We start from the raw sequence: 14451 nt of genomic DNA on the forward strand, positions 1-14451 counted from the left end.
TATATGGATATTTGTAAATTACCTTCTGTATTTCATTTATGCACTTGTTCTATAGGTCAATAAATAGAGAATTATATGATAATCGTATAGTATTTTATGTTGCAGATAGCTCTGTTTGAGTTGAGCTTTCTCTGGGAGATTGTGATGTCATTAAGGTTTCGTTCTCAGTCTTTCTCCTTGTCTTTTTTGCATCACATAGCAATCTGTTAAAGGAGTTTTTGTGTAGCAGCATCCATCCTTTCTTATCAAATGAGTCTTTCTTGAAATCTTTCAAGAGTTTTTCGTATTCCTTTCCTTTATTTTTACTGTTCATTTTCATTAATTGTGATATAGTATTTGTTCCCCCGTTGCTACTGTTATTGTTACCATTGTGACTGGCGTCCCAGCTCATAAGTTGCCTTCGTAATTCGGATTCAGAAACTGGATTGATGGAGTCTATGAAATTGCTATTCCATAGCATTTCGTAATAGTTATATCTAGCTACCATGTTGGCTCTAGTTCCACTAACTGGTAAAGACAATGATGCTAATTTCTGTTTTAGCTGACTCGTCGTCATTTTGGCAAAATTAAGCTTCGGCAGCCTTTGTTGAGTAGATGTATTTGTAGAGTTTAAGTATCTTTTTACATGCGAAACAGACTCACTGGGTTTTGGCGACAATCTTGATTGTTTAATTGGTGGTGAACTTGTTGGTGGTTTGGTCAAACACTCATCTAAATGTGTTCTCTCTAAATAACGTATGGGGAACAGCTGTGAGCATATTGGGCATGGTGCCTTCTCTTCTGTTTTAGCTTTTCTAGTTGTGAACATGTCGCTGATTTTTGCAGCTTTGGTCGGTCTACTCCCATTCAAAATAGTTCTGGCAGTTCTCTTTGTACCAGTAATTTGTATCTCATTATCCTCATCTATGATATCACTAGTATCATTAACAGTTATATGATTACTATTTTCATTAACGTCGTCATCTATTTGTAACAAAGACGGTTCTTTATCAGAGACAACCTCTATAACAGAATTATCCTGATTGGTCTCTAAACTGTTTAGTTCATCTAACAGTCGCTGTCTGGCTGCCTTGTAGGTCTCTGTTATTTCATTCACCAAATATTCGCTCCTTAGCATTGATTCTCGTAACTCATGCAGGCATAACGGGCACTTTGGTTCATTACTGAGGTAACCCCGAATGCAGAGTGAGCAGAAGGTATGCCCACATGGAGTTAACACTGGGTTCTTGAGGAAATCCTTGCAAATGTGGCAGCGAAGAAGATCATCAAGCTCTTGCAGCTGCGGCACTTTACTCTTCTTGAAGTCAGCAGCACTAGTTAGCACATCCATGACCAGCACAGTTCCAAAAGATTATGTATACTAGCTATTCCTTTCTTGGGATCAATAACATTGAGTCTCCCACTAGTAATAAATTACAGCTCATCGACTTTTATTATATGTTTTTTGTCAAATTAATGATTTTTGTCACTTTTCGGTGGTTAAAGGCCAGTGATAATATGCATAGACATCACCGATAAAAGAAGTATAATGACTTTACAGTTTTATCGGGCTGGATAATCCTACAGCATTAAGAAAGCATAAAAGAACAAGAATTCTTTTCAACTCTAATCCTAGCCGCGTTATTGTTGTTAACCTCGCTTCAATAGAATATATATATTGAAGCAAGTATTATAATATAAAAGTTAAAAAATGAAGTAGAAAATTAATTAAACCCAATATCCTGTTAATCCTGTCCTTGGATAAATAATATAAAAAAGTAAAAATTATAGAAAAAAATGTTCAAAGTACAAAAATTGATACGCGTCCACTAGTCATCAACAAGTGGAGGCACCTTCTTATCATAACCAGCTGATAAGTTTGTCATGGCAGTTTCCTATCATAAGAAAAAAAAGAATATTTTAATGATAATGACCTTATTAAGCAGTTTCGTAAATTGAATTAAGAGGCAGTTCTCATTTAGAGCCATCGTTGCTTTCATCTTTCTTGTCCTGAGCATTCGATGAAGTTGACCCAGCTCTTTTCAAAACGGAAAAGATATCCACACCAAATAAACCACTTGATGGGAACTTTGTGGCCTTGTGGAACCCAGGTATCTGTTGTGACCTTGGTGACAAATTATTGTGTTTCGTGTCACATGGGGTAGCTGAGAACTTCAACGGTGTACCCATGGCTCTAAACATTGGGGAAAGATAGGTATCCTCGAACAAATGAGAAGGTGTTTGCAACTTGCGTAGTATAGAATTGCTATCCTTTGGTGTCTCCGTGAACCTAGCCGGTGTCTTTACATTAGTTATGCTATTGACTTCTGGTGTCTTTAGCACATTTACTTGAATCGGCGGTAGCTTTAGATGCGTAGTATCCTCAGAGTACCTATTCACATATGGGGTAGTAATCTGTGGTAAAGTGGTTGGAGAAGAAGACATGGGTACCGGCCCAAGAAGCGTGCTAGGTTCGTGTCTTGCGTGAGAAGGGGAGTCAGTGTCAAAACTTGAGTTAAACGAGCACATGTACCTTCTCATGTTAGGTGGAGAGTTTAAAGGATTCAAGGTCGTAATGGGATCTTGAATATCACCTATAGTTGGCAACCTTTCGGTCTTGCTCTTACTTAATGGAGTTGCTATCTCTGGCAATTCAGTCTTTTTCATAGGATATGGTGAATCCAGTAAGTTGTGATCGTTCTGCCTTATTACCATGCCAAAATTGAATACTTCCTCCTTCCCTTGTGATATGCTGCCATCCTTGGGCTTGTCTTCTGGAGGTGACACTTTTATCGAAAAAGTCGAATTTAGGTCTGTGAAAGAGCTGTCAGCGTTTGGTGTAGAGCTTATGCTACTTGATTCACTAGCTGATGTTTGAGCGTTAGATGTGTTCTTCTTTTCGTTAGTGCTTTCGCGGTTCAGATAAGTTGGTTTTTCGTTGTCAAATTCTTCTAGCATAGCGGGATCGATGTCGAAGTACTTTTCAATCGTCTGTACTTGTTTGCGTAAGTTTTCGTAATCTCCATAGTCACCTTTGAAAAATTTCGACTCTGATCCCACTTTCACCTGCCAGAAATGTCCTTTACCATCGCTCGACTTCTCAGTCTTGGTGAAAGCGCTGTTCAGAGACAGGTTGTGTCTGATCGAGTTCTGCCAGCTGGCGTCTTTTGGTCTATAATATGGGAAGTGCACTGATATCCAGCAGTATATCTGCGACAGTGTGAGCTTACCCTCAGGCGACTGCAAAATGGCGAGACATATCAGCACCGCGTAGGAGTACTGCGGCTTGGAGTTCTTGTCACCGGATTCTTTACGCTTGGCCAGGGACTCGAACAGTTCTTCCAGAGTCAAAGTACCATTAGACCGCGCACTGCCAACAGTCTTCTGCCTCTTCGCCTTCGTTGTAGTTATAGGCGACGACCGTGCCGGCGACAGCGGCCTACTATCACTAGAGTCACCCATGGGCGGGTTCTTCACCAGCCGCGACTTCGCAGGAGTCGACTTAGGTGGCGTGATGAGCGCCTCGTCCATCGCCCTCTTCTTCATATTTGACGTGTCAATGAATATGTTCGCGGGCGACGTACTGTGCAAATTGTACATGCTAATAAACTCAGGTTCCATCTATCAAACGTCGTCTAAAAAAGTTTTGCTCCTATTGTATAAGTGTTTCCTCTGTGTCTTGTAGTTATTCTCTCCGTGTAGTCCGTATTATTCAATCCTCCCTACCACTTAGCGGTATCGTTCTATGGTGTTGCGGTTTGCTAAAGAATGCGGGAAAAGGGTAATGAACATGCCACTTATAAATAAGACAATCGAAAGGGATTTGCTAAAAAAATTTTCTCCTCTATTAGACCTCTTTTGCTTTTTTTTTACTTCTAATTATTAAGGATGATTGAGCTGCCTCGCATGGCACAAATTCCTTGCACAAGAGAACACGTATTACTCAGGAGTCAGCCATCCACACGCGACTGTATCCCAATCGCCAATAACCCAGTGAGCCACTATCCCAAGAACCAGTGTCCTGTGCCAGGACTGTCCCCCCACTCCCATCCAGGGCACTTTACCCAAGGAGCTATAACCCAACAGCCCAATCGCTTTTCGCGTCACAAAACACTTTTATGTCCCAAATAGGAAATACCGTCCTGCCCGAAACGCGAAAAAATCTTTTTTTGGCGGAAAAGCCGCGACTTTCGTGTTTTCGTTCATAGTTATTATATCACATGACTTATACAAACCTGCTTCTCACTTCACTTCCTTCTCCCCCCCCCGTCACCCAGACGTCTCACACGTCCCACAAAAGTGTATGGCAAAGCTGTATAGCTCCTAGGTACAAGTCCGCGTGTATGTATGGTTGGCAAAAAGCTGTATACAGCTTTTTGCAAAGGTTCGTGATGACTCATAGTGTCTTCCATTGTTCCGGGCCACTGCGAATGCGAATGCGAATGCGGATTCGTATTCGGATGCAGATGCAGAGGAGAAATGAAGACGAAGTGTCATATCCATAAACAAACTGTCCTTCTATACTGTTGGGTATCAAGCAGGTACGGTCTTGATTTCAGCCAATTTTTTTTGCATTACTTCTTAACTACTCCATCATTATTTTCAGTTAGTTTCATTGTTACAAACATTAAATATGGGCGCAAATAGCATTGGCAATATCCCAAAATTACCCATTAAATTTTCTATGGGCCTAAATTTCAATACAGCAACTCTTTATCTTGTATAATTCTGTGCATGTCGTCAGTCTGTGCTGGCGCAGCCGTGGCAGCCGCAGTTCACACACTCCTTGAAGCTGACCGGGACGCCTTTCTTCTCGGCCTCGGCCTCGAGCTGCAGCCTGGGCACACGGCAGATGCAGGTGCTCCCGTGGTTTGTCTCGCTCTGCTGTACACACTGCAGGCAGCACAGCTTCTCGTAGCCGCGCTTCCGCCACTTCGCAATCAGCCGCCGGTCGGCTACCTTCTTCTTCAGCAGCCACTCGTAAAGCTCCCGCGAGATCGCACGCCGCTTGTAGTACATGGTATACACATACCGCGACCGCTCGCTGTGGATCTGCACTATCCGCCACAGATCTTCCTTGCCTTGGCCCTTGCCTAGGCTCTTGCTCTTGTCCTTACCGATCTCCTTCAGCCGCCGCTCAAACTCTGCAAGAACAGGCTCGACCCGCTCATACCCTTTCACCTTCATGTCCGCCTGTTTGCTAGTATTTGTCACAAGAGCTGCAACTACAACTACAACTACAACTGCAACTGCAACTTCCACTACAATTATATAAGCTCTTCTTACGTTTGCAACCCGGTAACGGTCATCGCTCGCTGGGAAGAAAAAATTTTGAAAAAAAATTGGCTGGAAAAGTATATAAGAGCAATAGTGGTCGGATCAGCGGTTCCTGGAGCTGGTTTGGATTGCTAGGACACTGGTTAAGACTAGCAGCAGAAGATGAGTGACGAGAAGAAAGGTCTGGTGTTAGAGAACACCGGGCGTAGAGACGCGCTAATTGCGATTGAGAAGAAGTACCAGCAAGTTTGGGCGGAGGAGCACCAGTTCGAGCTGGATGCGCCCTCGATTGACGACGAGCCTATCACTATGAGCACTGAGGAGCTGCACAAGAAGTACCCCAAGTTCATGAGCTCCATGGCGTACCCATACATGAACGGTGTGTTGCACGCGGGCCACTGTTTCACCTTGTCCAAGGTTGAGTTCTCCATTGGTTTCGAGCGTATGAACGGTAAGCGTGCGCTTTTCCCATTGGGTTTCCACTGTACCGGTATGCCTATTCTTGCGTGTGCTGACAAGCTGAAGCGTGAGGCCGAGATGTTCGGTACTGACTTCAGCAAAGCGCCAGCTGAGGACGAAGAGGAGCCACAGGTCGAGGAAAAGAAGGCTGAGTCCGAGGACGTCACTAAGTTCAAGGCCAAGAAGTCCAAGGCTGCTGCCAAGAAGGGCCGTGGTAAGTACCAGTTCGAGATTATGTTGCAATTGGGTATCCCAAGAGACGAGGTCTACAAGTTCGCTGATGCCAGCTACTGGTTGACTTACTTCCCACCTCTGTGTCAAAGAGACTGTAGTTCCTTAGGTTCTCGTATTGACTGGAGACGTTCTTACATCACCACCGATGAAAACCCATACTACGACGCCTTTATCAGATGGCAAATGAACAAACTGAAAGCCCTAGGTAAGATCAAGTTCGGTGAGCGTTACACTATCTACTCCGTCAAGGATGGCCAACCATGTATGGACCACGATAGACAATCCGGTGAAGGTGTCACTCCACAGGAATACGTCGGCATCAAAATCGAAGCCACCGAGTTCGCTCCAGAGGCCAAGAAGTTGATCGACGAGAACGACAAGATTGACAAGAGCAAGAAGATCTACTTCGTCGCTGCCACTCTAAGACCAGAAACCATGTACGGTCAAACATGTTGTTTCGTCTCTCCAAAGATTGACTACGGTATCTTCGATGCTGGTGACTCTTACTACATCACCACTGAGCGTGCTTTCAAGAACATGTCCTACCAAAAGTTGACTCCAGTTAGAGGTGAATACTCACCAGTTGCTGTCATCAACGGTAAGGCCTTCATTGGTACCAAGATTCACGCTCCATTGACCCCATACAAGGAATTAAGAATCTTACCAATGGAAACTGTCATCGCCACCAAGGGTACCGGTGTGGTGACTTGTGTTCCAACAAACTCCCCAGATGATTACATGACCGTCAAGGATTTGATTAAGAAATCCGAATACTACGGTATCGACCCAACTTGGATCGACATGGAATTAATCCCTGTTATTAAGACTGACAAGTACGGTGATTTGACCGCTAAGGCACTATGTGAAGAGCTGAAAATCCAATCTCCAAATGACACTACCAAGCTTGCAGAAGCCAAGAAGATTGCTTACAAGGAGGATTACTACAGCGGTGTTATGATCTACGGTGACTACAAGGGTGAGAAGGTCGAAATTGCCAAGGCTAAGGTTAAGGCTGACATGATTGCCAAGGGTGAAGCTTTTGTTTACAACGAACCAGAAGGTTTGGTCATGTCTCGTTCCGGTGACGAATGTATTGTTTCCCTAGAGGACCAATGGTACTTGGATTATGGTGAGGAAGAATGGAGAAAGCAAGCTGAAGAATGTTTGAGTCAAATGGAAGTCTTCGCTCCAGAAGTCAACCACGCCTTTAAGGGTGTCCTTGGTTGGTTAAGAAACTGGGCCGTCAGTCGTACCTATGGTCTAGGTACTAAGCTACCATGGGACGATAAGTACTTGGTTGAATCTTTGTCTGACTCCACTATTTACCAAGCTTTCTATACCGTTGCCCACTTGTTGTTCAAAGATTACTATGGTAAGGAAATTGGTCCATTGAACATCAAGCCTGAACAAATGACAGACGATGTTTTCGATTACATTTTCCAACACGTTGATGATGTCAAGTCTGATATTCCATTGAGATCTTTGCAAATCTTAAGAAGAGAATTTGAGTACTTCTATCCATTAGATGTCTCTATCTCCGGTAAGGATTTGATTCCAAACCATTTGACTTTCTTTATCTACACACATGTTGCTTTGTTCCCTAAGAAGTTCTGGCCTAAGGGTATCAGAGCTAACGGTCACTTAATGTTGAACAACGCTAAGATGTCCAAGTCTACCGGTAACTTTATGACCTTGGAACAAATTGTTGAGAAGTTCGGTGCTGATGCATCCCGTATTGCTTTGGCCGATGCTGGTGACACTGTTGAAGATGCTAACTTGGACGAATCCAATGCCAATGCAGCTATCTTGAGATTGTTCAACCTAAAGGAATGGTCTGAGGAAATCGTGAAGGACATTGACACTCTAAGATCTGGTGAAATTACTGAGATCTTTGATGTTGCTTTCGAGCACGAAATGAACTCTTTGATTGAAGAGACTTACAAGCAATACGAATTGACCAATTACAAGAACGCCTTGAAGACTGGTCTATTTGACTTCCAAACAGCTAGAGATTACTACCGTGAAGCTACTGGTACCATGCACAAAGACTTGGTTCTACGTTACATAGAAACTCAAGCATTGATGTTGGCTCCGATTGCTCCTCATTTTGCCGAATATGTCTACCGTGATGTCCTTGGTAAGAAGGGTTCTGTGCAGACTGCCAACTTCCCTCGTGCTTCTAAGCCAATTGACAGATCCATTCTAGCCGGTTTGGAATATGTCAGAGCTCTACAAAGAAGCATCAGAGAAGCTGAAGGTCAAGCTTTGAAGAAGAAGAAGGGTAAGGGTGCTGAAGTTGACCAATCTAAGCCAGTCAAGTTGACTTTGTTAGTCTCCAAGACATTCCCAGAATGGCAAGCCGGCTGCATTGAAATTGTACGTGAAATGTTTGCTAACCAAACTTTGAACGACAATAAAATGATTAAGGAGAAGGTTAATCCAAAGGAAATGAAGAGAGCTATGCCTTTCATTTCTTTGCTAAAACAGCGTTTAGCCACTGAATCACCAGAAGCTGTCTTCAACAGAGAATTACAATTCAACGAGACTGAAACCATCAAGGCAACCATTGACAACATCAAGAAGGCTGCACAACAATTGAAGGTGGAAGAGATTGAAGTTCTAGCATTCCCACATGGTTCTAACGTTGCTACTAACATCTTCACAGGTCAAGAAGTGGAGCTACCATCTGCTCCAAAGGCTATCGAGTCAGCCTTACCAGGTAACCCATCCATCCTTTTCAACAACATATAAACAACTTTATTCTGTTAAAATAAATTGTATGATAGAAACGATATGATATACCTTCTGTAATTCAAATAGATTAATACATTTCTCAATTATTATTAATTTCATAAAGAAAACAGCGATGAGCTTGTTCGGCTTTAAGCTGTGAAAAAGCGAGGCATCATAATTGCAAATAGACACCTCTATTTTATAAACAAGAGTCATAGACTAGTCATATCATAATCAAGACGATATATTACTTAGCAATTGAAATAAGGCTTTAAGATTTCTGCAAAGTTTTAAAGGCAAGAGGACTCTGAATTAAATTGAGAGCGCAAGGAGGATATTTGTAAGGATAGCGAAGCGTTTGACAAAGCAAGGAGGTATACAACTAACTCAGATTTAGTGGTTGTTGTACACACGGCTATCCAGATGTTTGGTAACGCATTTCACTTACGTAATAGGATCCATAAAAGGTCCAGTTCCTCTGATAGACTCGATCAAGATGAGTCCAGTGATGATGGGGATAATGCCCCTAATATTGTGGAACAGAAGACCAAGGATATTAAGTTAGTGAAGCCGCTAAAGAGGCCAAGATTGAGCAATTGCTGCTCACCCACAACACCCATGGCTAATAGGTTACAGACAATGGCGGTTGCTTGGCATATTTCCTCATTTGTGCTGTTTAGCATTTTCTCCCTGTTGATTATTTCCAATCCATTCACATGGATAGTTGTAATTCCTTATCTCATTTATTTCTTCAATGACAGGTCTCCAGCTAATGGGGATGTAGTCTACCGATACTCACCTTGGGTACGTTCTTTAAAGATTTGGAAATACTATTGTGATTATTTCCCTATTGAACTGGTTAAGACGGTTGATTTGGAACCTACGTTTACACCATGTAATGAAGAAGAGGAGAAGGAAAACAAAAAGCTTCAAGAATATTATACTTTACGTCTCTGGCCATCAGACTACGAGATAAGATTGTTCAAGAAGAACACCGTGTATTCGCACGGCTATAAGCGCACGGGGCCAAAGTATATCTTCGGATATCATCCACATGGTATTGGTGCTTTAGGATCGTTTGGTGCTTTTGCAACAGAAGGACGTGGCTGGTCTAATAAATTTCCGGGCATTCCGGTATCTCTATTGACTTTAGTTACACAATTCCATATTCCTTTCTATCGTGATTATCTGCTTTCGGTTGGGATATCATCAGTTTCCAGGAAGAATGCTTTGAAAGTTCTTGATAATAACCAATCGATATGTATTGTTGTTGGTGGGGCTAGAGAATCTTTAATAAGCATTCCTGGTACATCTGGATTAATTCTAAATAAAAGGAAGGGGTTTATTAAGTTAGCTATTCAAGCCGGTAATGTTAGTCTTGTCCCAGTGTATACTTTTGGCGAAAATGACTGTTATAATATATTAGCTACAGATGAGACATCCATCATTAGGAAATTACAGCTCTGGGTTAAGGAAAATTTTGGATTTACTATACCAATTTTCTACGCAAGAGGATTATTCAACTATGATTTTGGGCTATTGCCATTCAGAGCACCTTTACATGTGGTTGTTGGTAGGCCCATACATGTCAAAGAACAGCAAGAAAATCCTGAACAAAGCCTTGTTGACCACTACCATGAACTGTATGTGGAAGAATTAAAAAGAATATATTTAGAAAACAGAGACAGGTATGGCTATGGTGCAGCAGACTTTGAAATATTGGGATAAGCAGTAGGTTTGCTAGTAACGAAAAATGCAAAAAGTTCTATTTAATAATACAAACTGTTTCTTGTTGAAGAAACATAACGACATATAGACTAAACTATTTAGAAACATTTATTTTGCCTTAAAATTAATCATATGGCTTGGACTGCTTGGATAGTAAAAACAACTACCAGGCAAATCTCAATTGCGATGCAGTAAATACAGGAGGTTTCCATAGTAACTTCTCTGCATCGATATGTCTTCTCTTTTTGGTTTTTAACTGGTTGTACCTTTCTAATATATCGTCATTTAAAAATATAATATGCTGTCCCTTGTAGTATCGTAGAATGTTTAATGTTTTTAAAGTGTGAAGGATATCAGTTGTTGTCATTGATGTCATTGAACTTATTTCATCAATGGTAACTTCTTTTCCATGCTCCACTAGAAGTGTGATTAAAACGTCCGACCAATAAGCTCTATAAGATAGCAAACCCAAATCCGACAATGGCTTTTCCGGCGAACCTACTTTTCCTTCCTTTTTGGATAGTTCATAAGAAAATTCGATTAATAATCTACCATAACCCATACGCTGATATTGTGGTAATGTTAGGATACATGCAACATTATAACCATCAGCAGATTCCTTTTCCTTAGAAAAGTAGCCAACAAAATGATGGCCCATCTCATCTCTTCTAGTCATACAATAAAATAAAAATGGATCAACATCGTAATATAACGTCTTATGGTCTAAAAAGAGTTTAGATAACAAACACAGATTTCTACACCACGTTCTCTGCTTTCGACCATCTATCTCAAAGAATGAAACATAATCGTCTCTGTAAATTTCATTTCCAGGTGGATGCCGTAGTGTACACTTCTTTCTATAACGTTCGTATTGTTTTCTGGAACCAAAGTATTGCAGCGTGAAGTCATCGATGTATACCACATCAAGATCTGTGAGCTCAATTGGATATGGAGAAAAATACCAAGGCTCGATTTCAAATTTCCCCATAATGATCTTGGACAAATTTCTAACGTGAGCCACTTCATGTGGATTTTGAATCATGGAACCGGAAGTCCTTAACTTTTTGATCTCATCTTCCCTAGATATCTCTTCGTCTTTCAGACCTCGCACATTTAAGTTATCCAGATCCATAACATCACTACCTTCACCCATCTCTGAGCTCTTCGCATCAGACTCCACCACTGCAGCTTTCTGTGGAAACTTCTTCTTTTTCTTTTGCTTCTTGTTCGTGTCCTCTTCCAACTGTCTCTTGGGTCTCGGAAATATAACTTCCTTATCCAGGTTTATACGATCCCCAGTAACCCATTCATCCAAACGCTTGTTGAAATTGACATAGTGCACATAGAATTTCGATGGGCTCACGCGCGCGTTTATCGACAGTATCTCAGCCAGCCGCTCCTCCTCATCCTTACGCACCCAGCACTGACACTTAATCAGTACTTCCTCAGTGCTCTCAATCTTCTTAGGAATACCAGCTTCCTCTTCAACTTCTGCACCAGCCATTACAAATATCTAGAGACGTGACAAAAAAAACCCTTCAAATCAACATCCAATAGCCCAAAGTTCTCGCGGAAAAAAGAACACCCAACAATCCAATACCGCCCAGTTCCGCACAAAAGCAATCACAAGGCCTCTGATAAACCTTCCTGGCCTTTTTAGCCTCTGAAAGCATGAATAAATTCACCTGTTTATAACGTCGCCAGGCTCAAACTCTGAAAAATTTCAGGCGTTACGCCCACAAACATCAAAATCGCAGAGCACGACTAAATGAAAATTTGTTCATCGAGCATAAGCTCATCGCATCAGCTCATCGCATAAAAGCACTTAGTCAAAGTCAAACTGGGTAGTAAACTTTGGAGTTGTGGACTTTAGCAGCTGATAAGCGGTTCTGTAGTTGACGGTGAAATTGGAATTGTAACAGGGTCCCTTTTAATCTGTTTGCTAGGGTGTAATATGACTGCTGAGAAGAGAAGTGCCGAGGTTGCTGATGATGAAGTGTTGAAGCGTGTGAAGTTGGAAGTCACCGGGGATATCAAGGAGCGGGATGCTGGTATTACTTTGTACTTGTCTGATTTGCCTGGTTTTACTGGTCAGATCAAGCAAAGGTACACTGATTTCTTGGTGAATGAGATCACGATGGAGGGTGAAGTTGTGCATTTGGTCGACAAGGGATTCAAAGTACCAAAGAGGAACGCCGAGCCCAAGATGAGTGACGAGGAGAGGAAAGCTCAGAAACAGGCGGAGTATGCCAAGCGTGAGGCCTTCGAAGTTGAAGAGGAGTTGAAAGCTAGTCTGATTGACATTTTTGGAGAGGAGGATTTTAACAAGATAGTTGATGTATACAAGAATGCACAAAAGATGGAATCTCAGAAATCATTTGACGATAAAGCTACAAGGACAAAGATTCATCAATTGATCCGCCAAGCTTTCAACAACGAGTTGGAGTCTGTCACCACTGCTGAAAACACTTTTAAGATAGCCAGAAACAATAGAAACTCGAGAGTCAACAAGCAAACGCTGGTCGAATCTACCAAGGACGAGAATGGTGTAGAAAACTATGGTTATGGTCCAGCAAAGGAGTTTATTCACTTCACTCTTCACAAGGAGAATAAAGATACCATGGAAGCTGTGAATGTCCTGACAAAATTGATGAGAGTGCCAAACAAGCTGGTCAGATATGCCGGTACAAAGGACAGAAGAGCTGTTACTTGTCAAAGACTGTCCATTTCTGGTGTCAACTTGGAAAGACTAAATGCATTGAATAGAACTTTGAAAGGGATGATTATCGGTGGTTACAAATACTCTGATGTTTCCATGAATTTAGGTGAACTAAATGGTAATGAATTCCACATTGTCATCCGTGATGCCAAGGTCGATCCTGCTTGTGGTAAATCATTAAAGGAAGTTCTAGAGGCAGGTTCTAAATCTTTGGTGGATAACGGTTTTGTCAACTATTATGGTTTACAGCGATTTGGTACTTTCAGTATATCAACCCACACAATTGGTAAAGAACTTCTTCTAGGAAATTGGAGAGCCGCCATAGAAATGATATTATCTGATCAAGAGAACATATTGCCAGCATCTAAGGAAGCCAGACAACTTTGGGCACAGAACAGAGATCCTTATGAGGCAATGAAAAAAATGCCCAAGCAATGTATTGCTGAAAATGCCATCTTGCATACTCTTTCCAACCATAGAAAAGAAGAGAGTGGAGATTTTGGTACCGGTGCTTACCATGATGCTATTATGAAGATTCCAAGAAACTTGAGAACCATGTATGTTCATGCTTATCAAAGTTATGTGTGGAACAAAGTAGCAAGTAAAAGAATTGAACTTTTTGGTACCGATATCAGAGTAGGAGACTTGGTAATCATTGAAAAGGATGAAGATAAACAAACTGACAAGGCAGACGGTTCTACAAGCGATGATGATTTTGATGAAGATCTCCGTTCTGCTGATTTTATTAGAGCAAAGGCATTGACAGAAGAAGAGGTCAAAAGTGGCAAGTATACCATTGAAGACGTGGTTCTTCCAACTCCAGGTTTTGATATTCTATATCCATCATCTGATGAATTGAAACAACTATATGTCGATATCATGGGAGCAGATGGTATGGATCCTTTTGACATGAGACGTAAAGTTAGAGATTTCTCCCTTGCTGGATCATATAGAAATATTATTCAGAAACCTAAAAATTTTGAATATAAAATTATTCAGTATGAAGATCCTGTTCAGCAAATTGTCAACACTGACCTTGAGATCCTAAATAATCAAAGGGCTAAGGAAAACCATCAGAAATACATGAAGGCAAAGCTAGAAAGATATGTTCCAGACAAGCCGGGCAGTAGGACTGCTGTTGTTTTGAAATTTCAACTTGGAACATCTGCTTATGCTACTATGGCTTTGAGAGAGCTAATGAAACTTGAGACTTCAAGACGTGGTGACATGTGCGCTGTTACTTCTTCAACATGAGTTGGTCGATTAATGGTGATATTTATGTTTATAAAAGGCATTGCATTATTATTCCTAGCATTATTCAT

General features: G+C 41.5%; 7 protein-coding genes across 7 annotated transcripts; 3 read left to right on the forward strand and 4 right to left on the reverse strand.

Annotated features, from left to right (window-relative positions):
* Positions 1-94: 94 nt before the first annotated feature.
* Positions 95-1330, reverse strand: RAD18 (E3 ubiquitin-protein ligase RAD18; the record flags this gene model as incomplete). The annotated part of the gene is made up of 1 exon (XM_447860.1): positions 95-1330. One exon carries the CDS (start codon positions 1328-1330, stop codon positions 95-97), a length of 1236 nt encoding a protein of 411 aa, XP_447860.1.
* Positions 1331-1953: 623 nt separating this feature from the next.
* HCM1 (Hcm1p) lies at positions 1954-3600 on the reverse strand (the record flags this gene model as incomplete). Its single annotated transcript, XM_447861.1, has 1 exon — positions 1954-3600. The coding sequence occupies one exon, from the start codon at positions 3598-3600 to the stop codon at positions 1954-1956; it is 1647 nt and encodes a 548-aa protein (XP_447861.1).
* Positions 3601-4719: 1119 nt separating this feature from the next.
* Positions 4720-5166, reverse strand: BUD31 (U2 snRNP complex subunit BUD31; the record flags this gene model as incomplete). Its single annotated transcript, XM_447862.1, has 1 exon — positions 4720-5166. The coding sequence occupies one exon, from the start codon at positions 5164-5166 to the stop codon at positions 4720-4722; it is 447 nt and encodes a 148-aa protein (XP_447862.1).
* Positions 5167-5418: 252 nt separating this feature from the next.
* On the forward strand, positions 5419-8700 carry CDC60 (leucine--tRNA ligase CDC60; the record flags this gene model as incomplete). Its single annotated transcript, XM_447863.1, has 1 exon — positions 5419-8700. One exon carries the CDS (start codon positions 5419-5421, stop codon positions 8698-8700), a length of 3282 nt encoding a protein of 1093 aa, XP_447863.1.
* A 405-nt stretch (positions 8701-9105) lies between these two features.
* Positions 9106-10410, forward strand: DGA1 (diacylglycerol O-acyltransferase; the record flags this gene model as incomplete). The annotated part of the gene is made up of 1 exon (XM_447864.1): positions 9106-10410. One exon carries the CDS (start codon positions 9106-9108, stop codon positions 10408-10410), a length of 1305 nt encoding a protein of 434 aa, XP_447864.1.
* Positions 10411-10573: 163 nt separating this feature from the next.
* On the reverse strand, positions 10574-11914 carry ESA1 (NuA4 histone acetyltransferase complex catalytic subunit ESA1; the record flags this gene model as incomplete). Its single annotated transcript, XM_447865.1, has 1 exon — positions 10574-11914. One exon carries the CDS (start codon positions 11912-11914, stop codon positions 10574-10576), a length of 1341 nt encoding a protein of 446 aa, XP_447865.1.
* A 450-nt stretch (positions 11915-12364) lies between these two features.
* PUS7 (pseudouridine synthase PUS7) lies at positions 12365-14383 on the forward strand (the record flags this gene model as incomplete). The annotated part of the gene is made up of 1 exon (XM_447866.1): positions 12365-14383. The coding sequence occupies one exon, from the start codon at positions 12365-12367 to the stop codon at positions 14381-14383; it is 2019 nt and encodes a 672-aa protein (XP_447866.1).
* Between the last annotated feature and the right edge of the window lie 68 nt (positions 14384-14451).

This window comes from Nakaseomyces glabratus, chromosome J (genome assembly GCF_010111755.1).
Source record: "Nakaseomyces glabratus chromosome J, complete sequence".
Classification (NCBI taxonomy): domain Eukaryota; kingdom Fungi; phylum Ascomycota; class Saccharomycetes; order Saccharomycetales; family Saccharomycetaceae; genus Nakaseomyces; species Nakaseomyces glabratus.